Source organism: Falco cherrug, chromosome 20, assembly GCF_023634085.1.
Source record: "Falco cherrug isolate bFalChe1 chromosome 20, bFalChe1.pri, whole genome shotgun sequence".
Taxonomy (NCBI): domain Eukaryota; kingdom Metazoa; phylum Chordata; class Aves; order Falconiformes; family Falconidae; genus Falco; species Falco cherrug.
Window position 1 is genome coordinate 5,699,671 of NC_073716.1, and position 25,460 is coordinate 5,725,130.

Consider the following 25,460-nt stretch of genomic DNA (forward strand, 5'->3'; position numbering starts at 1 on the left):
GCACATGCTGAAGCGTGGGGTGGGGTGCCTTCCCCCAGGCACCAAGCTCCATCAGCATTCCCTGAGCTCCAGGGCTGGCGTGCCCTTGTACTTCATGCAGCATCGCAGCTCCCCATGCACAGGCCAAGTCTGTCGCAGCACAAGCAAGCTGGCAAGCTGCAACAAGGCTTTACCGTGGGTTAGAGTCTACTGTCTGTGCTGTTTCTCCATCCTCCTGAGGCCAGACCACACTGCTCCTTCTCTCTGCTACATTTGGGTTCTTCCTTCTCCAGCACCGCTGCCTCCTCCATCCAGCCTCCTCCTCCCACACTCCTCAGGGCTATTTAACCATTTTGTGGGTATGAGCTACAGCTGCACATCGTCCATGTCAACCAACCCACTGCCTCTGCAGCAAGGCCACAGCTGCACATAATGTTAATCAACCCACTGCCTTCATTCCTCTACACAAGTCCTTCCCACATCGGCAGGCTTGGGGACCCTGCGGTGCGGGGGCTTGCCCTTACACAGACCCCACAGACTGCCAGCACCACAGGAGCAGGGTGGAGGACAGGGTCGTTCCTCTGTGCTGGGGGCTGATCAACTGGAACACAGCTTTGCAGAAAATTACCTGGGTTATCCTGCTGGACACCAAGTTGATCATGAGCCAGAAATGGACCCTTTCCTAAAAGAAGACTAACAATGACCTGGACTACGTTAGGAGGACTGTTACCAGCAGGTGATCCTTTCCCTCAGCACCAATGAGAGAACACCTGTGGTACTGTTTCCAGTTCTGGGCTCCTTAGTACAATGGAGATATGGATGCAGTAGAAAGAGTCAATGAAGGGTCATAAAGATAATTTAAGGGACTGGAGCATCTCTGCTATGAGGCAAGGCTGAGAGAACTGTAACTGGTTACCCTAGAGAACAGAAAGCTCAGGAGAGATCTTCATAATGTGTGGTGGATTGACCTTGGCTGGCTGCCAGGTGCCCACTAAGGTTCTCTATCACTCCTCAGCTGGGTAGGGGCACAAGATACAATGGAAAGCCCATGGGTTGAGATAAGAACAGGGAAATCACTTAGCAGTTACCATTGCTGGCAACACAGAGTCAACTTGGAGCGTCACAGCACAGGCAGGCTAGCAGGCCACAACAAGGCTTTACCGTGGGTCAGATTCTACTGTCCGTGATGTTTCTCCTTCCTCCAGATGCCAGGCCACACTGCTCCTCCTCCGTTCAGCCCAGCTGTCACAGCACTACCCAAACTAGCCGGCTGCACATTATCCATATCAGCCAACCCACCACCCCTGAAGCCAGCCCACAGCTGTACATTATCAATGTTAATTAACCTGCCTTCATTCCTCTAGAATTCCTCTATATTCAAGAATTTATTTCCAATCAAAATTAGAGCAGGATAACGAAAAATACAAACAAATCTAAATCCACATTACCCACAACCCTCCCTTCTTCCAGGGCTCAATTTCATTTTTGACTTCTCTACCTCCTCCCCTCAAGGGGTGCAGGGTGACAGGCAATGATGAGGTGCAGTCAGTTCGTCACATGTTGTCTCTGATGGTCCTTCCCTCTCATGCTTTTCCCCAGCCCCAGCATGGGGTCCCACCCACAGGAGACAGTCCTTCACAAACTTCTCTAATGTCAGTCCTTCCTACAGGCTGCAGTTTTTCATGAACTTGTTGCAGTGTGGCTCCCTTCCATGGGGTGCAGTCCTCCAGGAACAGACTTCTCCAGCACGGGTGCCCTGTGGGACCACATTCCTGCCAGGAACCTGTTCCAGCTCTCAATGGGCTCACAGCTTCCTTCAAGGTACATCTACCTGCTCTGGTAGGAGGTCCTCTGTGGTCTCCAGGGTGGATATCTACTTCACTGTGGACCTCCATAGGCTACAGCAGGACAACCTGCATCACCATGGTCTCTACCACAGGCTGCAGGGAAATCTGCTCCAGCACCTGGAGCTCTGATGCCACCTCCCCCTCCTTCACTGACCTTGGTGTCTGCATAATTGTTTCCTCTCACCTATTCTTACCTCTCTCCCAGCTGATGTTGCACAACAATTTATTACCTCTTCTTAAATATGTTATCAGAGAAATGCTAGCAACATCACTGATTGGCTCATCTTTGGCCGCAGATGGGTCTTTCTTGGAGCTAGCTGGAACTGGGTCCATCCAACACAGGAATGGCTTCTAGCATCTTCTCACAGAAGCCACCTCTGGAATCCCCTCCACTGCCAAAACCTTGTCATGTAAACACAATACACTGTATAAATAAGTAACTGAAGGCAAGGTGCAAAGACAACTTCTCAGTGGTGCCCCATGACAGTGCCATGGGTGATGGGCACAGGCTGAAACACAGGAGGCTGTCTGAAAACGCTTTTTTCCTGTAATGGTGACTGAACACTGGAACAGGTTGTCCAGAGAGGTTGTGGAGTTTCCCTCCTTGAAGGGATTCAAGAGCCATCAAGACATAATTCTGGGCAACCTGCTCTAGGTGACCCTGCTTCAGAAGTGTGGTTGGGCAAGGTCACTTCTAGTGGTCCCTTCCAACCTCAACCATTCTGTGATGCTCCAGAAGACTTTTTACAAATTCCCTACAGTTGCTATGCCTTTCCAGGAGAGCAGAAAAGGGTGCTTTCAGTGCATGCTCATAAAAGAGGCTTTTAAATTTTCAGTCATTACTGTTTTGTCATAGACTACCTCCTGCATGTTCCAAAGGGGCCTTGGTATCTATTGCACACTTCTGCTTGTTCCTGGTGATACAGCACTGGTCTATCAGAACCTTTTTAAGGTTGTGACTGCCTAGATTTGCACTGTAATACAACACAAGATCCCTCAGTGCCTCAAAATTGATCTTTCCTCTGTTGCACTTAAAGTGATGCATTTAACCTTGAAATTACCCTTTTCTTTAGACTGCAAGAAGCAGTAAGATTTAGGGCCCAATGACACAAACTCCATGATATGCTTATCTGGCAGACACTTGCCCATCAACTCACTGGGCAAGGGGGTCCCAGCACCCCAGATGACTCACAGATATCACAGAGGCTGTGACAAGATAAAGGGAATGGTTTTGCAGGGCACCTGAGAGATTGTAAAGCTCTAGGTGTGCATACCCTGTTGTGAAGCAAGCTACAGAAATGTTAGTATTGTACACTCCAGGGTCACGTACCCTTGGTGTGGTTCCACGAGACCGTGGCTGTATCTTCATCAATAAAAGCACCAAAAAAAGACTTTCTCCATAAGCTGGAGAAAAGAGGTAACCATGATACTCGTCTGGTTGTTTTACAATGTTAACGTCAAGGAGGTTGGGTCTCTGTCCAAATATTCCCCACAAAGAATTTAAAACCAGCCTTATCACTTGGATTTTCTTACTATGCTCAGGTTGCAAAAAAGATATCATCTTTCTGCCTGTAAAGTTTCAAGTTTAAACAAGTTTCATTTAGAGAAGTAATGCCTGATAGAAAGTAATAACTCTATCTTTCTACATATTGTCTAGCTCCAAACCTCTGGATCAGCCAGTCCCACCACCTGATGCACTCTGTGGAAGCCATGACGTGCACCTCTGTGGTATTCGAGGGTGGGGGCTAAAAGGGGCTCTCAAGTACTCCCTCAGGGCTTGGGGGAGCATCAGGCAGCCCACACAGGGAAGCTGTCCTTATCCTGTTGGGAGGGAAGCAAAAAGAAAGGCGCAGCATGTCCTCAGGCAGGGAAGCCCTTGGGTCACCAGCCAAGGATTATAGGGCTGGGAGCAGCTGGGCCCCTTCCTGTCAACGCAGCCCGAGGCAACCCCACCAGCATGCCCCAGGCCAGCAACACTCGGGTGCACTGCACCCTGATGCCAGTGCACCCTGATGCCAACACGTTCCTGCCCTGGACACCTGGGACCTCCCAGTCCCCGCACCCAGAGGAAGCCTCTGTGAGGGAATTAGCCAGGAAATGAGAAGGCAGCATCCAGGACAACAGCCACCCAGCCCATGTTGTTAGCTGGGATGTTTTCCGTTCACCTCATGAGCAGCTTTGAAAATTGCCACTTCCGCAGAAGCCACCTGTGGGCCTGGGGCAGGTCAGGGCCAGTATAAAAGCCAGCGCAGCTCCTCGCTCTCTCATCCACTTCTCTCTCCTCGTTCTCCTTGGGAACCAGGTGAGTCCGAAGCGCTTTCGCCATGTCCTTCTGTGGCCACGCAGATGCGTGATCCTCCACCTGATGCTGGGTTGTGATGCTGCTTGTCATGGGAGGGGGAGAAGGGCAAAGGCCTAGCGCTTGGCTGAGGGAGCTGTTACTTGAAGAGATAGGCAGCAGCTCGGCTGGGCATGGTGGTACTTTGCCGAACTGTGTCTGGATGAGGCCATGAAACTCCTCTGCTCAGTTTCTACCCTGCAGCTCAGCAGCTGTCTTTGAAGAGCTCACAGTGGGGTGATGGACTCGTGGCAGACTGCTCCTCACCTGTCCCTGTGCTCTGCTTCCTCCCTCCAGGTGCACCTCCAGCCCCAAGCCATGTCCTGCTGCAACCCGTGCATGCCCTGCCGGCCCTGCGGCCCGACCCCGCTGGCCAACAGCTGCAACGAGCCCTGTGTCAGGCAGTGCCAGAACTCCACCGTCGTCATCGAGCCCTCCCCCGTGGTGGTGACCCTGCCCGGCCCCATCCTCAGCTCCTTCCCGCAGAACACCGTTGTGGGCTCCTCCACCTCCGCTGCCGTTGGCAGCATCCTCAGCTCTGAGGGAGTGCCCATCAACTCCGGGGGCTTTGACCTCTCCTGCATCACCAGCCGCTACTGCGGCAGCAGGTGTCGCCCCTGCTAAAGCCACTGGTGACGGCCCGGACAAGGACCCCCAGGAATCCAGACCTAGACTGAGGACAGAGCTCCTGGCCCTTGACTTCAGAGATGCTGAGCATGAGCTGGGGTCTCTGAAACATGGCCAAAGTCTGCTTTCCCTGCTTGACTCTCTCCCATCTCCTGTCTTCTGTGTGTCTGGGCTGTAAGTCTCCCAGAGACAACTGGGGGGATCTGCTAAGCCCTCTCCATCTGTGGGGCAGGCAGATGGCTGCTCTGTGGGATCTCCACCATGGGTGACGGGCACAAACTTCTGGCAGCTGCCGGTGATCTCCCACCACCAGCAGCCTCCTCTACAAGGGAACTCATTTCCTGCTTCAGAGTCATTAAAGCTTTCTGCATCGCAGCCTCTGCCTCAGTGTAATCCTTTCTGGGTGTCATTGTCTCGAGCTGCTGAGGAAGAAAAGCATTTCCTTGGGTGGTGGAGGATAAGGTGGGGACACAAGCAGATCATTCACCATTCCCAGAGGAAGGGGAGGGTGGGACAGGACAACGAGTCCCTTGATGCTCAGTCACTGTTTCTTGGAGCTGAGGAAGACATAGTCAGCTCCTTCTAAGGCAGTGGGGAACAAGCCCTGCATTCTGGCATCAGGTCTTTGACATTGTGTCCCACAACATCCTTTTCTCTAAATTGGGTCCTTATTCTCCTTAAGTACCTCCAGCTCAGTGACCAGATATTTGTTTTGATTTGCAGGAAATTAAATTTTATAAGATTCCCCAAATTGACACTGCTTTACCTGTGGCATGTTGTTGTGGTTCAACCCCAGCCTTTAACTAAGTACCACACAGCTGCTCACTCACTCCCCCATCACCCAGAGAAATGGGGAGGAGAATTGAAAAGGAATGCAAAACTTGAGGGTTGAGATTAGAACAATTTAATAATTTAAATAAAAGAAAACCTATACTACTACTACTAACGGTTATAATGAAAAGGAGGAAGAAGGAGAGAGCAACAAAATCCAAAGGGAATGGAGGAAAGAAAAGAAGTGATGCACAATACAGTTGCTTACCACCTGCTGACCGATACCCAGCCAGTCCCCAAGCAGTGGTCCCAGGCCCTGGCTCACCCCTTCCAGTTTGTATACCAAGCATGACATCATATGGTATGGAACAACCCTTTGGCCAGTTGGAGTCAGCTGTCCTGGCTGTGTCCCCTCCCGGTTTCCTGTGCCCCTCCAGACCTTCTCACTAGCAGGGCCTGAGAAACTGACAAGTCCTTGACTTAGTATAAACATTAAGTAACAACAACCAAAACCATCAATGTGCTATCAACATTATTCTCACCCCAAATTCAAAACAGTACTGCACCAGCTGCCAAGAAGAATATTAACTCTTTCCCAGCCAAAACCAGGACACAGGTATTTGAAATCTTTTTTCCGACTCCTCTGAGTACTGAGAAGCTTTTTTGGCCCCAGCTCTGACTTTGCAGCCACAGCCCCACACCACCAAACCTTATGTGTGTTTTACAGAGACAGAAGAAGTATGGTTTAGCTTGAAAGCATAATTAAAACAAAAACCAACCTTTTTCTTGGTCAGGGAGAGGTGACAGATCAGCATGGCAGAGAGCAGCATGCCAGAGAAAATGTGGGTAAACATTGAAATTTTAGTTACAGCAGTCAGGAAATAGCACAACACAAATAAAATAGCAAACAGCAAAAAGCTTTACCATTGGGCAAACTCTACAGTCTGCACTGTTTCTTCATCCTCCAGAGACCAGACCAGACCAGACCAGACCACACTGCTCCTTCCCTCTGTCTCATCCCAATCCTTCTGCTTCATCCAGACACCCACTCTCTCCCACACACCTCAGAGCTATTTAACCACTCTGCTATAGGATCACAGCTGTACATCATCAAAGCAATCAACCCACTGCCTTTGCTCACCTACAGGTGAACTCCCATTCTGGAAGTCCAGTCATCCCTGACAGGATAGGATAGGATAAGGTAGGATTGCATAGGAAAGAATAGAACAGAATAGAATATTTTCAGCTGGAAGGGACCTGTAATGATTGTATAGTTCAACTACCTGATCACTTCAGGGCCAAAGAATAATTAAAGCATGTTATTAAGGGCGTTGTCCAAATGCCTCTTAAATACTGACAGGCACAGGGCGTCAACCACCTCTCTAGGAAGCCTCTTCAGTGTTTGACCACAAGCTCAGCAAAAAAATGCTTCTGAATGTCAAGTCTGAACCGCGTCTGATGTGACTTTGAACCATTCCCACACGTCATGTCACTGAGTACTGGGGAGAAAAGCTCAGCACCTCCACCCCTGCTTCTCCTCCTCAGGAAGCTGTATTGAGCAGTGAAGTTCCCCCTCAGCCTCCTCTTCTCCAGGCTAGACAAACCCAAAGCCCTTAGCTGCTCCGCATAGGACATACCTTCCAGCCCTTTCACCAGCTTTGTTACCCTTCTCTGGATACATTCAAGTACCTTAACAGCCACCATAAATTGTGAGGCCTAGAACCGCATACAGAACTCAAGATGAGGCCACATCAATGCTATAAAAAACAGAATAATCATCTCTTTTGACCAGCTGGTTATACTGTGCTTAATGCACCCTGGTATAAGGTTTGCCCCCTTGCTGCCAGGGCACAATGCTAACTCCTATGGAACCTGCTGTCAAACACAACTCCAAGATCCTTTTCTGCAGGGCTGCTCTCCAGAAACTCATCTCCTAATTCATACTTGTATCTGGTGTTACTCCGTCCTAGGTGCATGAATCTGGCACTTAGTCGTGTTAAATTCCATGCCATTAAGGACTGCCCAACGAGCCAATGTTATCTGGCAGCGTGGCACCCGGCACGCAGAGAAGCACCAGGGACTACTCCGCAGACAGGGCAAAGAACCTCCCTGAATCCACCCGAGAGCTGGAGTTATTTTTACACTGCCGGACTGTGTATCCAGCTCTCCATCACCTTATTAGCTCATTCCTTCTGCTCATTCCTCGTCTCACTCTCTATACTCTCAAAAATGCTGATCGATGTATCTGTACAATCTTATATTGCAGGCTCACGTCCATCCTGATACTCAAACCTGGCAGCTCATGCTGCTTTCCACAGTATCTCACAAGGGTGTGAGTCCGTCACTTTTTTCTGTGTCACCCAACGGCCTGTAGTGACAGTCTCATTCAGAAGGAGGAGACATCAACTTTCTTGCTTCCGTTCTGCTTGTGCATCTTACCAAAAATTTCCTGCACAATTCAACATCACCTGCCCATGCCTGGTACTTCAGCATTTCATCCCTTCTAGCATTGAAGCGGCTTCACTGTGTGGCTCCAAGGACTTAGTCCATTCCTACTTACGTACAACTCGTTTTCATAGAACGATAGACTCGTAGCATGTTTGGGTTCAAAGGGACCATGGAAGATCACCTGCTCCAAGCCCTCTGCCTTGGGCAGGGACATTCTTCATTGGACAAGTGGCTCAAAGCTCCATCCAACCTGACTTTGTGTTATTCAATAATTCTGGAAGATAAGGCCTATACGATCTCTTTTCCTTTCTTCCTCTAAACATCTACGTAAGAACAATACATCAAGAGGAACTTGCAGACATTACAAAAATACCAGTGTGGAGTCTCAGTGCTCCTTTTATGCCCATTGGTTTGTACGCGAAAACAAGGTCAGGTCTCAGCAGACCAAGTTTGCAGGGCTAGAGCAGCTGGAGCCGTTCCTGTCTGAAGGATCACAAAAACACCTAAAAGAGAGAGCCCAGGCTGACATCACCTGCCTGCACTGGACCCCTCTGGCACTTAGGCCGTGTCTTCTGCCCACAGTGAGGCAGCCTTGCCCCGGAAACCACGGGCCCTCTCATCGCAGCTCTCAAAAGAGACGTCTGTGACGGGACGGGTATGACATAAACCAGGAAACGCAAGGGCAGCGTAGAGGGAAAGAGCAACACATGCCATGTCATTACCGGGGATGTTTCCGTTCATTAGCAGCATGCCGGAAAATTGCTGCTTATGCAGCGGCTGCCTTGGCCCTGAGGCAGCGTGGGGCCAGTATAAAAGCCAGCCCAACTGATGGCTCTCTCAGCCGCTTCCGTCACCTCCTTCTCCTTGGGAACCAGGTGAGCTGGAAGCCCCTTTTCTCCTCCACCTCCTCCTCCAGGACAGGGTCTAGCCTTCGAGGGCAGCTCAGCTGGTACCTGCTCCTTGGTCTTATGTTAGTGCTCCGAGACGGGGGTGGCGGGAGAGGTCAGAGGAGAGACAGTCTGTCGCGGAGACAGGCTGAGGCTGGGCTGAGCTGGCCCTTTGCTCCAGGCTAGTGATGAGCATCCCTGGGCCTGGCTGCTATGCGCAGGACCCCGCTGAGCTCGGGCAAAGAAGCCCTTGTTTCCCGCTGTGCAGCCCCCTGCCTTGGCTTCCTTTTGGTGGGGTTGCAGGCTGCTCCTGAGGTGTCCCTGTGCTCTGCTTCCTCCCTGCCCTCTCTCCCAGGTGCACCTCCAGCCCCAAGCCATGTCCTGCTGCAACCCGTGCCAGCCCTGCCAGCCCTGCGGCCCGACCCCGCTGGCCAGCAGCTGCAACGAGCCCTGTGTCAGGCAGTGCCAGAGCTCCAACATCGTCATCCAGCCCTCCGCCGTGGTGGTGACCCTGCCCGGCCCCATCCTCAGCTCCTTCCCGCAGAACACCGCCGTGGGCTCCTCCACCTCCGCTGCCGTTGGCAGCATCCTCAGCTCTGAGGGAGTGCCCATCAACTCCGGGGGCTTTGACCTCTCCTGCATCACCAGCCGCTACTGCGGCAGCAGGTGTCGCCCCTGCTAAAGCCGCTGGTGACGGCCCGGACAAGGATCCGCTGGAACCCAGAAGATGATGCCAGGCTGAACGACGGAGACTCTGGCCATTGCTTTGAGAGGGGCTGAGCATGCCTCACGCCTCCTGCAACGGGTGTCAGCCCTGAGGAAGGGGCCAGCCTGGGCTCTCTTGAAACATGACCGATGCCTCTCGTTGCCTTCCTCCACTCTCTCCTTTTCCTCCTTTGCCTTTGTTTTTGTCCACTCCCCTGGGCCATGAGGCCCACCAAAGCCAGCCTAGGGGGGACCTGCCTGTCCCTCTCCCTCTGTGGGGCACTGGCTCTTGGCTGTCCGCGCGACCCTTTCCCTGTGGCCTCCCCTCAGAGACATCTTGTTTCCCTCTTTGGACTCATTAAACTCTGCAGCATCCCAGCCCCTGGCTCTGTGTGGTCCTTTCCTCTCTGGATGTTCTCTAAAGCTGCGCAGGGAGGAAGGAGATGCGCCGGGAGGGAACAAATGGGGGAGCAAGTGGATCCTTTCTCATTCCTAGACCAATGGGAGGGCAGCACACACAGCCCCATGGCCTCCTTTGGTCGCTGTCCCTCGGAGCTGAGGACAACATCTCTGGCCACTGCACAGCCCGTGCCCATCAGCCCTTCCCTTGCTGTGTGTCTGCCCAGAAATAGTCCCCTTGGCCTCCAAACAAGCCCTGCGGATGGTGATGCCAGCTTGCCCTGTCTTCATGGGACGAGCCCGGTGCTGCAGGAGGCCCTGGGAGGTCAGCAGCCCCACGGGCACTCAGGGCAGTTCCTCTTGCTCTGGATGGAGCTGTGCTGGGGGAGAAGGCTCAGGCAGAAGGTGGCGACGAGGACAGAAGGAGGGAATAGCAGGAGAAATCACCCTGGCTAGAGCCCACAGCCGCCTCCTCCTCACCTCCCCACCCATCTCCAGGAGGAAGGGGCAGGGTGTGCATCCGAGGGCAAGGGTAGCTACGGCAAGTCCCCTCTCATTCCGTCACGTCCGTACAGCGGGTCCCTGCAGAGGCCAATGGGCATCATTGCCCACTGTCCTCTGAGGGGAACATCTGTGGCAGAAGGAGTCTGCTCCTGATGGCACAGAGAGAAAGCAGGAAAAAAGCACATAAATGACAAACACTCATGTCACTTGCATGAACCATAAGTGGGGCAATACTGAAAAGACCTTGGCTGGCTTCCAGACCCACCAGGCTGCTCTCTCCCTCTCCGTCTCCCTGCGCAACGCGACAGAGGGGGAAAGAAGGTGAAAAAGGCTGTGGGTCGAGGCAAAGCCAGGGGCATCACTTACCCGTTACTTTCACTGGAAAAACAGACTTGACTGGGGGAACATTCCTCAAACATATTGCCAACGAAAAATAGAGCAGGGTGGAGAGAAACAGCAAAAAAGCCCTTAAGATGCCTCCACCCCGTCCCCACGTCTTCTCCACAGCCTCAGCTTCCCTCCTTCATTCACGGCTCTTCTATTTCCCCCACCGCGCAGCAGCGCAGGGGGCTGCGGATGCGGGGGCTGCGGTCAGCACACACAAGTTTCCTTCTGCGCAAAGAGGGACTTCACCTGACCTGCTCAGGAAGAAGCAGCCGGGTTTTGGCACCTTCCCCCGAACCCCTTGTCTCTGCCTCCCCAGACACACGTGCTCGGCCTTCAGACTCCGTGTTCTGTGCGTGACCTGGAACTCATGGAGCTTGAACACCAAAGGAGCTGGACTCAGAGCTGCGCGACTGCCCCTGTGGCACCCCATCTCACAGCCGAGCAACATGCGGAGCCCCGTCCCTTCCCTTCCACACCCATTTGGCACGAGGTCTCAGGCCGTGCCTCACTGAGCACCAGGCCGAAGTGCACCTGGCCCTGGCCTGGACACGAGGAGCCTGCGTCCCGCCCCAGCCCCCAGCAAGACGGCACCATAAGGGGACCGATTCAGGGACAGGGGCCCACAGAGGCGGGCAGGCTTTCCTGGCCCTGTACTTAGAGCAAGAGGTGGGGGTGCGGGGGCAGAGGCTGCGTTTCAGCTCCCTGGGCACCTCTCTGCCCGGCCAAAGGCACCGCCTCTCAGCTGTAATGGGCTCTGGCTGGCAAGGGCAATCTGCTGCTCTGCAGTGCCCAGGGACACCCCCGGGAAGGCCAAGGTCTTCACCCTGACCCACGCAAGTACAGGCTGACACACGTGTGCTCATTCATGCCTGCACGGAACCAGGCAAACCTCTGCACACTTACAGAAAGACAGGAAATGGCAATGAGCGACCATCAGAGAGAGATGGGGGGAGCAAGAGGAAAGGATGTGCCGTGCCCTCTCCCATGGCAGTCCTGGGGCCAACGCAGATGAGAAGCATGGGAGCGGTGCCCCTTTCCCGACAACTGTGCCGCAAGCAAGCCCACAGGAATGAGCCAGGCGCACATCACCTCTCCGCATGGGATGCCACCAGCACTTGAGCTGCGTCTTCCTCCTGCGCCGGCACGTTCCTGTCCCGGAAATCCTTGGCCTTCTCATGCCGGCACTTAGAGCAGCCTTCATGTGGGAAAGCACGTGCCGTAAGCAAGGAAATGAAAAGGCAGCGGTGCAGGAAACCAGGACACAGCCCATACCATTAGGTGGGATGGTCTGCATTTGCCAGGAACTTGTCAGAAAATTATTACTTCCGCAGAGGGTGCCTCTGGGCCCGAGGCAGTGCAGGACTGCTATAAAAGGCGGCCCGACTCTCTGCGCTCTCATGCGCTTCTCTTGCCCCCTTCTCCTTGGGAATCAGGTGCGTGTGAAGTCTCTTGCCCTCCTCCTTCCAGACCAGGTCTTTCCTCCATGGAGGGCTCAGCTCGTGTGGGCTGTGCTAGCCCCGGGCTGGGAGCTGCTTCTCACGGGAGAGGGAAGGGGGGAGAAGGTCTTCTGCAGAGAGAGCCTGGGACGTAGCTGAGGTGGCTCCTGGGCTTTCAGCTGGGCAGCGTGTGCTGGGCCAGGAGATGCGGTGGCCCCGCTGTGGTTGGGTGCAGTGCTGCTTCTCATGTTTCCCCGTTTCTGGCTTCCCCTGCCCTCTCTCCCAGGTGCACCTCCAGCCCCAAGCCATGTCCTGCTGCAACCCGTGCCAGCCCTGCCAGCCCTGCGGCCCGACCCCGCTGGCCAGCAGCTGCAACGAGCCCTGTGTCAGGCAGTGCCAGAGCTCCAACATCGTCATCCAGCCCTCCGCCGTGGTGGTGACCCTGCCCGGCCCCATCCTCAGCTCCTTCCCGCAGAACACCGCCGTGGGCTCCTCCACCTCCGCTGCCGTTGGCAGCATCCTCAGCTCTGAGGGAGTGCCCATCAACTCCGGGGGCTTTGACCTCTCCTGCATCACCAGCCGCTACTGCGGCAGCAGGTGTCGCCCCTGCTAAAGGTGCTGGCAACAGCTTTGGGCAAGAACCTTCAGGACCTCAGAACATGGACCGGAGATGGAGCTCCGTGCCATTGGCCCCTTCTTCCACTCAGCCTTTTTGCCCTCTTCCCTTTGCTGTCGCTGCCTCCCAGCACCAGCGTGGCTGGCACCTGTTGGCCTCCCTCCCTCTGCAGGGCAGGCAGACGGACACCCTGCAGGAGCTCCACCGCACCTCAGCGGCTGCCCCTGGCGCTGCCTCGGAGCCACCTCCTTTTCTTCTTTCGACTCATTAAAGTTGTGCTGCATCCAGGCCTGTGCCTCCGAGTCCTCCCTCCTTCTGTGGCAGCTCTCCCAGTCTGCCCGGGGAATAACGGGGGAGGAAGGGGAGGGGAAGGGGAGAACTCCCTGCAGTGGATTCTATCACTTGGCAACATGCTAAATTAATTTAATGTTTTTTTTTTTGTGGATGAACCGATGGTAATTGCTTTTGAAGGATGGTCAGCTTAGCAGGTGTGTCATGCTCCATCGGGCAATGACAGTATCAGCTCTCAGCCAGCATTCTCTCCTGGTCCTAATCACACATAATGTAACCCCCACCCATGGTCTATAGATACATAGCTGTCAGGCATCTTGGATATTTGAAGCAGGCAATTAAGAATGAGACAATCAAGAAACCAAAGCACCCAGGAAACACAGACATTCAGTGAGTTACAACAGGTGTCAGTGGTTGTTACAGACTGAGGCCCAAGCAGTTTTCCTCACATGGGACACCAATTGTCACAGCACGAGCAAAACTAGCAAGCTGCCACAAGGCTTTACCATGGGTCACATCCTACTGTCCATGCTGTGTCTCCATCCTCCAGAGGCCAGGCCACACTGCTGCTTCTCTCGGCTACATCCAGCTCCTCCCTGCTCCTCCTCCAACCAGCCTCTCTCCCACACGCCTCAGGGCTATTTAACCACTTAGCAGGATGAGCTGCAGCTGCACATCGTCCGTGACAATAACCCACTGCCTTTGCGGCAAGGCCACAGCTGCATGTTATCAATGTAATCAGCCCACTGCCTTCATTCCTCTACAAGCAATATCATGCCATGGTCAGTTGCAGCAAACCAGCAGTGTTGGTCAGATGTCTGCCAAGTCCTCTCTGCTCTGGTCTACCACCCACACCTCTGCCCAGGCATGGTCAGACCTTCACCTTGGATAGTCAGGTTCTGTCAGTTGGCAACAGGTTCTGATTATCCGTCTGACAGCAATACAGAGAATAGATTTAACCGACCACAGCTTTATTCCTTCAGTCTGGTCTGGGCAGCTGATTCCTCCCGGTCATGTACTGGGCCACAGCAAAGAAGAGCAGGACATCTGTAAGTGATGTCATTCCCCCGGGCTTCCCACATCTCCCAAGGTGGGCACATGCTCCCATGTGCCATTATTTCCTCCATGTGTCTTCTAACCTTGGTGGGGAATGGCCTCCTCATTGTCACTGTGTGGAGCAGTCAGCACCTGCAGACCTTGCTGAATTTCTACATCCTCATCAGGCCCCCTTCATGGAGGCCTGGTATACCATCACTGGCGTGTCAAAAACGATGTAGATGTTCTTGTCACCAGAAAAAATGCTGGTGTTGCCTGCTGGCAGGCACAGCCATTCTTCCCCTTTTTCCTGGTTATCACTGAGTTTGTGATCCCCTCAGTGATGTCCTGCCCTGGTTTTGGCCAGGGTGGAGTTAGTTTTCTTCTCCATAGCTGGTACAATGCTATGTTTTTGGTTTGGTATGAGAATAATGTTGATAACACACTGATGGTTGTAGTTGTTGCTAAGTAACATTTATACTAAGTCCAGGACTTTTGGGTTGTTTAGGCCCTGCCAGTGATAAGGCGGGGGGTGTGGGGGTGTGGGGTGTGTGTGCAAGGAAATGGCAGGGGACACAGCCAGGACAGCTGACCCAAACTGGCCAAAGGGATCTTCCATATCATAGAATGTCATGCTGAGTATATAAACTCAGGGGGAGCGGTTTGGGCAGTCTGGTTGTTGCATCGGTAAGCGGGTGGTGAGCGATTGTATTGTGCATCACTTGTTTTGTTTTTTCCCTTTCGGATTTTATTCCTCTCTCCCTCCCCTTTTTGTCACACTACTACTACTACTACTATTATATTTCATTTTACATCAATTATTAAATTGCTGTTATCTCAAGATGTGAGTTTTACCTTTCCTGATTCTCTTCCCCATGCCAATGGGGAGGGTGGGGGGTGGTGTGGTGTGGGCAGGAGTGAGCGAGCAACTGTGTGGTGGTACTTGGTTGCCAGCTGGGGTTAAACCACAACATGTCCTTTAATCATGATTTCATCATATGCAAACTGCTCCATTACACCACGCTCATGAGCAAGAAAATCTGCTTCTTGCAAGCTCCACCAGCCCCTCTTATGTGTCAAAGGACCAAAGGGCTGGAGAACCTGTCCTGTGAGGAAAGAGTGAAGGAGTTAGGCCTTTTTTCTCTGGTGGGGGACCTGATCACAGTATTCCAGTACTTAAAGGCTGTCTACAAAGAGGAGGGAGGCTCTCTCATCACAAGAAGCCACATGGAGAAGACAAGGGCCAACAAGTACAAGTTGCACCTGGAGAGGTTTTACCTTGACGTAAGAACTACAATTTTTATAGTAAGAACAACCATTCCCTGGAACAGCCTCCCCAGGGACACGGCGGAGTCCCCATTGCTGGAGGTTTGCAAGATGCAACTGGACAAGGTGGTTAGATAATCTCATCTAGGCCTCCTATCCCATGAAAGATTGGACCAGGTTATCTCTGAAGGCCCCTTCAAACCTGGACTATCTTATGATTCTATGATCGTCTCAGTGATGTCCTTCAATCATGACGTCACTTTATACAAACCACTCCACTGCACCACCGTCACGACAAAGAAAATCTGCATTCCAAAAGAGTTTATGGCAATCAAGACTAGCATTTTTGGCAGAGAAAATTAAATGCTGCATGGTTATCGTCCTCTTCATTTCCTAGACTTGTTCACTTAAAGACTCATATGCTATAGGCAGGGAATAGCAGAGAGGAACATGAACTTTTGAACTTCTTCTCTAGAAGGCTTTTGTAGCGATCAAGAGAAATGACGGTCCCCAAAGGGTAAGTCAGCAGGTCCATATTACACTTCTAAGGTGTCAGATTGATGTGCCCAGAGGAGTGTATTGGTATTGATTATCTAGGTCTTCTAGATGACAGCTCTGTTGACTTTGAAGGACTCCACCCCGGGGTCCATTGCCTGGGCGCAGGGCAGAGCAGGGCCTTGGACCCATGCTGGGGAGATGCCTTCCTGGGATTAGTACCAGTACTCGTCCTGCCAGTGTAACTGCCCAGACGGGTCCGGTTCCCCGCACGGCCCAGTGTGAGGCAGGTGTCCTACTGTGAGGGCACAGCCCTGCCTTTCATTGTGCCCATGTGGCTCCAAGTGGAGTGCAGGGTCTGTTGGCGGATAGATGGCCACTGGCTACAGGCTGCAGTGCTAGAAGACCCTGCTCTGCAATGAGGAGCAGTGGTGGTGTAAGCAGAGCTCAGACTGGCCTTGCCTCAGAGCACTGGGTGAGGAAGGGTAGCTGAGTCTGGGCAGGGCCATCTCCAGCATTTGTGCTATGGTTAGGTGGGGGCCTGTCTCGTACTGCCAAAAGGTGCCCAGTGGCCAGTGACATTGAAATAGATGGTTTCTCTGCCCGAAACTGTTGGAAGGAAGAGCCTGAGGGGAACCTTACATCATCCATGGGGTGCCGTGTGTCTGAGTTGTTCTGTTGAGCCCAGTAGTGCCTTGAGGAGATCCGATTCTGTAAGAGTTCCACCTTCCCCTTCCTCCCCCGTTATTCCCCGGGCAGACTGGGAGAGCTGCCACAGAAGGAGGGAGGACTCGGAGGCACAGGCCTGGATGCAGCACAACTTTAATGAGTCGAAAGAAGAAAAGGAGGTGGCTCCGAGGCAGCGCCAGGGGCAGCCGCTGAGGTGCGGTGGAGCTCCTGCAGGGTGTCCGTCTGCCTGCCCTGCAGAGGGAGGGAGGCCAACAGGTGCCAGCCACGCTGGTGCTGGGAGGCAGCGACAGCAAAGGGAAGAGGGCAAAAAGGCTGAGTGGAAGAAGGGGCCAATGGCACGGAGCTCCATCTCCGGTCCATGTTCTGAGGTCCTGAAGGTTCTTGCCCAAAGCTGTTGCCAGCACCTTTAGCAGGGGCGACACCTGCTGCCGCAGTAGCGGCTGGTGATGCAGGAGAGGTCAAAGCCCCCGGAGTTGATGGGCACTCCCTCAGAGCTGAGGATGCTGCCAACGGCAGCGGAGGTGGAGGAGCCCACGGCGGTGTTCTGCGGGAAGGAGCTGAGGATGGGGCCGGGCAGGGTCACCACCACGGCGGAGGGCTGGATGACGATGTTGGAGCTCTGGCACTGCCTGACACAGGGCTCGTTGCAGCTGCTGGCCAGCGGGGTTGGGCCGCAGGGCTGGCAGGGCTGGCACGGGTTGCAGCAGGACATGTCTTGGGGCTGGAGGTGCACCTGGGAGAGAGGGCAGGGGAAGCCAGAAACGGGGAAACATGAGAAGCAGCACTGCACCCAACCACAGCGGGGCCACCGCATCTCCTGGCCCAGCACACGCTGCCCAGCTGAAAGCCCAGGAGCCACCTCAGCTACGTCCCAGGCTCTCTCTGCAGAAGACCTTCTCCCCCCTTCCCTCTCCCGTGAGAAGCAGCTCCCAGCCCGGGGCTAGCACAGCCCACACGAGCTGAGCCCTCCATGGAGGAAAGACCTGGTCTGGAAGGAGGAGGGCAAGAGACTTCACACGCACCTGATTCCCAAGGAGAAGGGGGCAAGAGAAGCGCATGAGAGCGCAGAGAGTCGGGCCGCCTTTTATAGCAGTCCTGCACTGCCTCGGGCCCAGAGGCACCCTCTGCGGAAGTAATAATTTTCTGACAAGTTCCTGGCAAATGCAGACCATCCCACCTAATGGTATGGGCTGTGTCCTGGTTTCCTGCACCGCTGCCTTTTCATTTCCTTGCTTACGGCACGTGCTTTCCCACATGAAGGCTGCTCTAAGTGCCGGCATGAGAAGGCCAAGGATTTCCGGGACAGGAACGTGCCGGCGCAGGAGGAAGACGCAGCTCAAGTGCTGGTGGCATCCCATGCGGAGAGGTGATGTGCGCCTGGCTCATTCCTGTGGGCTTGCTTGCGGCACAGTTGTCGGGAAAGGGGCACCGCTCCCATGCTTCTCATCTGCGTTGGCCCCAGGACTGCCATGGGAGAGGGCACGGCACATCCTTTCCTCTTGCTCCCCCCATCTCTCTCTGATGGTCGCTCATTGCCATTTCCTGTCTTTCTGTAAGTGTGCAGAGGTTTGCCTGGTTCCGTGCAGGCATGAATGAGCACACGTGTGTCAGCCTGTACTTGCGTGGGTCAGGGTGAAGACCTTGGCCTTCCCGGGGGTGTCCCTGGGCACTGCAGAGCAGCAGATTGCCCTTGCCAGCCAGAGCCCATTACAGCTGAGAGGCGGTGCCTTTGGCCGGGCAGAGAGGTGCCCAGGGAGCTGAAACGCAGCCTCTGCCCCCGCACCCCCACCTCTTGCTCTAAGTACAGGGCCAGGAAAGCCTGCCCGCCTCTGCGGGCCCCTGTCCCTGAATCGGTCCCCTTATGGTGCCGTCTTGCTGGGGGCTGGGGCGGGACGCAGGCTCCTCGTGTCCAGGCCAGGGCCAGGTGCACTTCGGCCTGGTGCTCAGTGAGGCACGGCCTGAGACCTCGTGCCAAATGGGTGTGGAAGGGAAGGGACGGGGCTCCGCATGTTGCTCGGCTGTGAGATGGGGTGCCACAGGGGCAGTCGCGCAGCTCTGAGTCCAGCTCCTTTGGTGTTCAAGCTCCATGAGTTCCAGGTCACGCACAGAACACGGAGTCTGAAGGCCGAGCACGTGTGTCTGGGGAGGCAGAGACAAGGGGTTCGGGGGAAGGTGCCAAAACCCGGCTGCTTCTTCCTGAGCAGGTCAGGTGAAGTCCCTCTTTGCGCAGAAGGAAACTTGTGTGTGCTGACCGCAGCCCCCGCATCCGCAGCCCCCTGCGCTGCTGCGCGGTGGGGGAAATAGAAGAGCCGTGAATGAAGGAGGGAAGCTGAGGCTGTGGAGAAGACGTGGGGACGGGGTGGAGGCATCTTAAGGGCTTTTTTGCTGTTTCTCTCCACCCTGCTCTATTTTTCGTTGGCAATATGTTTGAGGAATGTTCCCCCAGTCAAGTCTGTTTTTCCAGTGAAAGTAACGGGTAAGTGATGCCCCTGGCTTTGCCTCGACCCACAGCCTTTTTCACCTTCTTTCCCCCTCTGTCGCGTTGCGCAGGGAGACGGAGAGGGAGAGAGCAGCCTGGTGGGTCTGGAAGCCAGCCAAGGTCTTTTCAGTATTGCCCCACTTACGGTTCATGCAAGTGCCATGAGTGTTTGTCATTTATGTGCTTTTTTCCTGCTTTCTCTCTGTGCCATCAGGAGCAGACTCCTTCTGCCACAGATGTTCCCCTCAGAGGACAGTGGGCAATGATGCCCATTGGCCTCTGCAGGGACCCGCTGTACGGACGTGACGGAATGAGAGGGGACTTGCCGTAGCTACCCTTGCCCTCGGATGCACACCCTGCCCCTTCCTCCTGGAGATGGGTGGGGAGGTGAGGAGGAGGCGGCTGTGGGCTCTAGCCAGGGTGATTTCTCCTGCTATTCCCTCCTTCCGTCCTCGTCGCCACCTTCTGCCTGAGCCTTCTCCCCCAGCACAGCTCCATCCAGAGCAAGAGGAACTGCCCTGAGTGCCCGTGGGGCTGCTGACCTCCCAGGGCCTCCTGCAGCACCGGGCTCGTCCCATGAAGACAGGGCAAGCTGGCATCACCATCCGCAGGGCTTGTTTGGAGGCCAAGGGGACTATTTCTGGGCAGACACACAGCAAGGGAAGGGCTGATGGGCACGGGCTGTGCAGTGGCCAGAGATGTTGTCCTCAGCTCCGAGGGACAGCGACCAAAGGAGGCCATGGGGCTGTGTGTGCTGCCCTCCCATTGGTCTAGGAATGAGAAAGGATCCACTTGCTCCCCCATTTGTTCCCTCCCGGCGCATCTCCTTCCTCCCTGCGCAGCTTTAGAGAACATCCAGAGAGGAAAGGACCACACAGAGCCAGGGGCTGGGATGCTGCAGAGTTTAATGAGTCCAAAGAGGGAAACAAGATGTCTCTGAGGGGAGGCCACAGGGAAAGGGTCGCGCGGACAGCCAAGAGCCAGTGCCCCACAGAGGGAGAGGGACAGGCAGGTCCCCCCTAGGCTGGCTTTGGTGGGCCTCATGGCCCAGGGGAGTGGACAAAAACAAAGGCAAAGGAGGAAAAGGAGAGAGTGGAGGAAGGCAACGAGAGGCATCGGTCATGTTTCAAGAGAGCCCAGGCTGGCCCCTTCCTCAGGGCTGACACCCGTTGCAGGAGGCGTGAGGCATGCTCAGCCCCTCTCAAAGCAATGGCCAGAGTCTCCGTCGTTCAGCCTGGCATCATCTTCTGGGTTCCAGCGGATCCTTGTCCGGGCCGTCACCAGCGGCTTTAGCAGGGGCGACACCTGCTGCCGCAGTAGCGGCTGGTGATGCAGGAGAGGTCAAAGCCCCCGGAGTTGATGGGCACTCCCTCAGAGCTGAGGATGCTGCCAACGGCAGCGGAGGTGGAGGAGCCCACGGCGGTGTTCTGCGGGAAGGAGCTGAGGATGGGGCCGGGCAGGGTCACCACCACGGCGGAGGGCTGGATGACGATGTTGGAGCTCTGGCACTGCCTGACACAGGGCTCGTTGCAGCTGCTGGCCAGCGGGGTCGGGCCGCAGGGCTGGCAGGGCTGGCACGGGTTGCAGCAGGACATGGCTTGGGGCTGGAGGTGCACCTGGGAGAGAGGGCAGGGAGGAAGCAGAGCACAGGGACACCTCAGGAGCAGCCTGCAACCCCACCAAAAGGAAGCCAAGGCAGGGGGCTGCACAGCAGGAAACAAGGGCTTCTTTGCCCGAGCTCAGCGGGGTCCTGCGCATAGCAGCCAGGCCCAGGGATGCTCATCACTAGCCTGGAGCAAAGGGCCAGCTCAGCCCAGCCTCAGCCTGTCTCCGCGACAGACTGTCTCTCCTCTGACCTCTCCCGCCACCCCCGTCTCGGAGCACTAACATAAGACCAAGGAGCAGGTACCAGCTGAGCTGCCCTCGAAGGCTAGACCCTGTCCTGGAGGAGGAGGTGGAGGAGAAAAGGGGCTTCCAGCTCACCTGGTTCCCAAGGAGAAGGAGGTGACGGAAGCGGCTGAGAGAGCCATCAGTTGGGCTGGCTTTTATACTGGCCCCACGCTGCCTCAGGGCCAAGGCAGCCGCTGCATAAGCAGCAATTTTCCGGCATGCTGCTAATGAACGGAAACATCCCCGGTAATGACATGGCATGTGTTGCTCTTTCCCTCTACGCTGCCCTTGCGTTTCCTGGTTTATGTCATACCCGTCCCGTCACAGACGTCTCTTTTGAGAGCTGCGATGAGAGGGCCCGTGGTTTCCGGGGCAAGGCTGCCTCACTGTGGGCAGAAGACACGGCCTAAGTGCCAGAGGGGTCCAGTGCAGGCAGGTGATGTCAGCCTGGGCTCTCTCTTTTAGGTGTTTTTGTGATCCTTCAGACAGGAACGGCTCCAGCTGCTCTAGCCCTGCAAACTTGGTCTGCTGAGACCTGACCTTGTTTTCGCGTACAAACCAATGGGCATAAAAGGAGCACTGAGACTCCACACTGGTATTTTTGTAATGTCTGCAAGTTCCTCTTGATGTATTGTTCTTACGTAGATGTTTAGAGGAAGAAAGGAAAAGAGATCGTATAGGCCTTATCTTCCAGAATTATTGAATAACACAAAGTCAGGTTGGATGGAGCTTTGAGCCACTTGTCCAATGAAGAATGTCCCTGCCCAAGGCAGAGGGCTTGGAGCAGGTGATCTTCCATGGTCCCTTTGAACCCAAACATGCTACGAGTCTATCGTTCTATGAAAACGAGTTGTACGTAAGTAGGAATGGACTAAGTCCTTGGAGCCACACAGTGAAGCCGCTTCAATGCTAGAAGGGATGAAATGCTGAAGTACCAGGCATGGGCAGGTGATGTTGAATTGTGCAGGAAATTTTTGGTAAGATGCACAAGCAGAACGGAAGCAAGAAAGTTGGTGTCTCCTCCTTCTGAATGAGACTGTCACTACAGGCCGTTGGGTGACACAGAAAAAAGTGACGGACTCACACCCTTGTGAGATACTGTGGAAAGCAGCATGAGCTGCCAGGTTTGAGTATCAGGATGGACGTGAGCCTGCAATATAAGATTGTACAGATACATCGATCAGCATTTTTGAGAGTATAGAGAGTGAGACGAGGAATGAGCAGAAGGAATGAGCTAATAAGGTGATGGAGAGCTGGGTACACAGTCCGGCAGTGTAAAAATAACTCCAGCTCTCGGGTGGATTCAGGGAGGTTCTTTGCCCTGTCTGCGGAGTAGTCCCTGGTGCTTCTCTGCGTGCCGGGTGCCACGCTGCCAGATAACATTGGCTCGTTGGGCAGTCCTTAATGGCATGGAATTTAACACGACTAAGTGCCAGATTCATGCACCTAGGACGGAGTAACACCAGATACAAGTATGAATTAGGAGATGAGTTTCTGGAGAGCAGCCCTGCAGAAAAGGGCCATGAGGGGACTACTGGATGGACATCAGGATGGGGTTGGTCAAGCAATGTGGCCCTTCTCCAACTGACCTGCCTGTACTAGGTTATCACAAGCCTGTCAGACCCCTCCATGCTGTGTGACAGGTATGGTGCTCACAGCATTGAGGGCTCATTGAATGTGGAGAAAGGCCCCAAAACCCTCCAGCTGATAAACCCAGGGAAATTTTTCAGAAGGCCAGAGGAGCGGGGATCTCTGTCCACACTGCTGGTAATTCAGCCAGGATGCAGTAGCCAGAGCTACCCTCTCCCTTGCTCTCTAATTCCTGGTCTGCCTTGGATCCATGGATTTTGGAATGCTGGGGCGATGGCCAGGAGAAACTGTTTGCTCTCTGGCCTGTGTGGCGAAAGCCTTGCAGGGCAAAGTAGGGCTGTTTGAGCCCCGCTGCCAAAGCCACGCAGCCTGCATGTGCCAGGGTGACCTGTTTACCCTGTCCTTGCTCCCCCGTCCACATTGAGCACGCTGAAAACCTGGGGAAGAGCAGGATGTGACAGAGACCAGGCATGCAGGAAAATTGTCACGTCCTTTGGCCCTGAGGCAGCGTGGGGCCAGTATAAAAGCCAGCCCAACTGATGGCTCTCTCAGCCGCTTCCGTCACCTCCTTCTCCTTGGGAACCAGGTGAGCTGGAAGCCCCTTTTCTCCTCCACCTCCTCCTCCAGGACAGGGTCTAGCCTTCGAGGGCAGCTCAGCTGGTACCTGCTCCTTGGTCTTATGTTAGTGCTCCGAGACGGGGGTGGCGGGAGAGGTCAGAGGAGAGACAGTCTGTCACGGAGACAGGCTGAGGCTGGGCTGAGCTGGCCCTTTGCTCCAGGCTAGTGATGAGCATCCCTGGGCCTGGCTGCTATGCGCAGGACCCCACTGAGCTCGGGCAAAGAAGCCCTTGTTTCCCGCTGTGCAGCCCCCTGCCTTGGCTTCCTTTTGGTGGGGTTGCAGGCTGCTCCTGAGGTGTCCCTGTGCTCTGCTTCCTCCCTGCCCTCTCTCCCAGGTGCACCTCCAGCCCCAAGCCATGTCCTGCTGCAACCCGTGCCAGTCCTGCCAGCCCTGTGGCCCGACCCCGCTGGCCAGCAGCTGCAACGAGCCCTGTTGCAGGCAGTGCCAGGACTCCGTCGTCGTCATCCAGCCCTCCGCCGTGGTGGTGACCCTGCCCGGCCCCATCCTCAGCTCCTTCCCGCAGAACACCGCCGTGGGCTCCTCCACCTCCGCTGCCGTTGGCAGCATCCTCAGCTGTGAGGGAGTGCCCATCAACTCCGGGGGCTTTGACCTCTCCTGCATCACCAGCCGCTACTGCGGCAGCAGGTGTCGCCCCTGCTAAAGCCACTGGTGACGGCCCGGACAAGGATCCGCTGGAACCCAGAAGATGATGCCAGGCTGAACGACGGAGACTCTGGCCATTGCTTTGAGAGGGGCTGAGCATGCCTCACGCCTCCTGCAACGGGTGTCAGCCCTGAGGAAGGGGCCAGCCTGGGCTCTCTTGAAACATGACCGATGCCTCTCGTTGCCTTCCTCCACTCTCTCCTTTTCCTCCTTTGCCTTTGTTTTTGTCCACTCCCCTGGGCCATGAGGCCCACCAAAGCCAGCCTAGGGGGGACCTGCCTGTCCCTCTCCCTCTGTGGGGCACTGGCTCTTGGCTGTCCGCGCGACCCTTTCCCTGTGGCCTCCCCTCAGAGACATCTTGTTTCCCTCTTTGGACTCATTAAACTCTGCAGCATCCCAGCCCCTGGCTCTGTGTGGTCCTTTCCTCTCTGGATGTTCTCTAAAGCTGCGCAGGGAGGAAGGAGATGCGCCGGGAGGGAACAAATGGGGGAGCAAGTGGATCCTTTCTCATTCCTAGACCAATGGGAGGGCAGCACACACAGCCCCATGGCCTCCTTTGGTCGCTGTCCCTCGGAGCTGAGGACAACATCTCTGGCCACTGCACAGCCCGTGCCCATCAGCCCTTCCCGTGCTGTGTGTCTGCCCAGAAATAGTCCCCTTGGCCTCCAAACAAGCCCTGCGGATGGTGATGCCAGCTTGCCCTGTCTTCATGGGACGAGCCCGGTGCTGCAGGAGGCCCTGGGAGGTCAGCAGCCCCACGGGCACTCAGGGCAGTTCCTCTTGCTCTGGATGGAGCTGTGCTGGGGGAGAAGGCTCAGGCAGAAGGTGGCGACGAGGACAGAAGGAGGGAATAGCAGGAGAAATCACCCTGGCTAGAGCCCACAGCCGCCTCCTCCTCACCTCCCCACCCATCTCCAGGAGGAAGGGGCAGGGTGTGCATCCGAGGGCAAGGGTAGCTACGGCAAGTCCCCTCTCATTCCGTCACGTCCGTACAGCGGGTCCCTGCAGAGGCCAATGGGCATCATTGCCCACTGTCCTCTGAGGGGAACATCTGTGGCAGAAGGAGTCTGCTCCTGATGGCACAGAGAGAAAGCAGGAAAAAAGCACATAAATGACAAACACTCATGTCACTTGCATGAACCATAAGTGGGGCAATACTGAAAAGACCTTGGCTGGCTTCCAGACCCACCAGGCTGCTCTCTCCCTCTCCGTCTCCCTGCGCAACGCGACAGAGGGGGAAAGAAGGTGAAAAAGGCTGTGGGTCGAGGCAAAGCCAGGGGCATCACTTACCCGTTACTTTCACTGGAAAAACAGACTTGACTGGGGGAACATTCCTCAAACATATTGCCAACGAAAAATAGAGCAGGGTGGAGAGAAACAGCAAAAAAGCCCTTAAGATGCCTCCACCCCGTCCCCACGTCTTCTCCACAGCCTCAGCTTCCCTCCTTCATTCACGGCTCTTCTATTTCCCCCACCGCGCAGCAGCGCAGGGGGCTGC

General features: G+C 55.0%; 5 protein-coding genes and 1 pseudogene across 5 annotated transcripts; 4 read left to right on the plus strand and 2 right to left on the minus strand.

The window, feature by feature from the left end:
- The first annotated feature begins 4,443 nt into the window (after window positions 1-4,443).
- On the plus strand, window positions 4,444-4,930 carry LOC106631240 (feather keratin Cos1-1/Cos1-3/Cos2-1). The gene has a single exon (XM_014280603.3). The coding sequence runs from the start codon at window positions 4,483-4,485 to the stop codon at window positions 4,786-4,788; it is 306 nt and encodes a 101-aa protein (XP_014136078.3). The 5' UTR covers window positions 4,444-4,482; the 3' UTR covers window positions 4,789-4,930.
- A 3,714-nt stretch (window positions 4,931-8,644) lies between these two features.
- LOC129734368 (feather keratin Cos2-2-like) lies at window positions 8,645-9,980 on the plus strand. The gene is made up of 2 exons (XM_055697549.1): window positions 8,645-8,885; window positions 9,253-9,980. The coding sequence occupies exons 1-2, from the start codon at window positions 8,718-8,720 to the stop codon at window positions 9,577-9,579; spliced, it is 495 nt and encodes a 164-aa protein (XP_055553524.1). The 5' UTR covers window positions 8,645-8,717; the 3' UTR covers window positions 9,580-9,980.
- Window positions 9,981-10,716: 736 nt separating this feature from the next.
- LOC129734418 (feather keratin Cos2-2-like) lies at window positions 10,717-13,231 on the plus strand (annotated as a pseudogene).
- Window positions 13,232-16,837: 3,606 nt separating this feature from the next.
- On the minus strand, window positions 16,838-17,755 carry LOC129734383 (feather keratin Cos1-2-like). Its single transcript, XM_055697588.1, has 2 exons — window positions 17,738-17,755; window positions 16,838-17,454 (listed from the first exon to the last, which is right to left on the minus strand). The coding sequence occupies exon 2, from the start codon at window positions 17,431-17,433 to the stop codon at window positions 17,128-17,130; it is 306 nt and encodes a 101-aa protein (XP_055553563.1). The 5' UTR covers window positions 17,434-17,454; window positions 17,738-17,755; the 3' UTR covers window positions 16,838-17,127.
- Window positions 17,756-20,088: 2,333 nt separating this feature from the next.
- Window positions 20,089-21,426, minus strand: LOC129734370 (feather keratin Cos2-2-like). The gene is made up of 2 exons (XM_055697551.1): window positions 21,184-21,426; window positions 20,089-20,816 (listed from the first exon to the last, which is right to left on the minus strand). Exons 1-2 carry the CDS (start codon window positions 21,349-21,351, stop codon window positions 20,490-20,492), a joined length of 495 nt encoding a protein of 164 aa, XP_055553526.1. The 5' UTR covers window positions 21,352-21,426; the 3' UTR covers window positions 20,089-20,489.
- Window positions 21,427-23,185: 1,759 nt separating this feature from the next.
- Window positions 23,186-24,361, plus strand: LOC129734371 (feather keratin Cos1-2-like). Its single transcript, XM_055697556.1, has 2 exons — window positions 23,186-23,266; window positions 23,634-24,361. The coding sequence occupies exon 2, from the start codon at window positions 23,655-23,657 to the stop codon at window positions 23,958-23,960; it is 306 nt and encodes a 101-aa protein (XP_055553531.1). The 5' UTR covers window positions 23,186-23,266; window positions 23,634-23,654; the 3' UTR covers window positions 23,961-24,361.
- Window positions 24,362-25,460: the final 1,099 nt, after the last annotated feature.

Coding starts and splice junctions, on each gene's coding strand:
- LOC129734371 (XM_055697556.1), top strand. CDS start 23,655: ATGTCCTGCTGCAACCCGTGCCAGTCCTGCCAGCCCTGTGGCCCGACC.
- LOC129734383 (XM_055697588.1), bottom strand. CDS start 17,433: ATGTCCTGCTGCAACCCGTGCCAGCCCTGCCAGCCCTGCGGCCCAACC.
- LOC129734368 (XM_055697549.1), top strand. CDS start 8,718: ATGCCATGTCATTACCGGGGATGTTTCCGTTCATTAGCAGCATGCCGG. Junction 8,886..9,252: donor TCCTTCTCCTTGGGAACCAG/GTGAGCTGGAAG, acceptor CCTCTCTCCCAG/GTGCACCTCCAGCCCCAAGC.
- LOC129734370 (XM_055697551.1), bottom strand. CDS start 21,351: ATGCCATGTCATTACCGGGGATGTTTCCGTTCATTAGCAGCATGCCGG. Junction 20,817..21,183: donor TCCTTCTCCTTGGGAACCAG/GTGAGCTGGAAG, acceptor CCTCTCTCCCAG/GTGCACCTCCAGCCCCAAGC.
- LOC106631240 (XM_014280603.3), top strand. CDS start 4,483: ATGTCCTGCTGCAACCCGTGCATGCCCTGCCGGCCCTGCGGCCCGACC.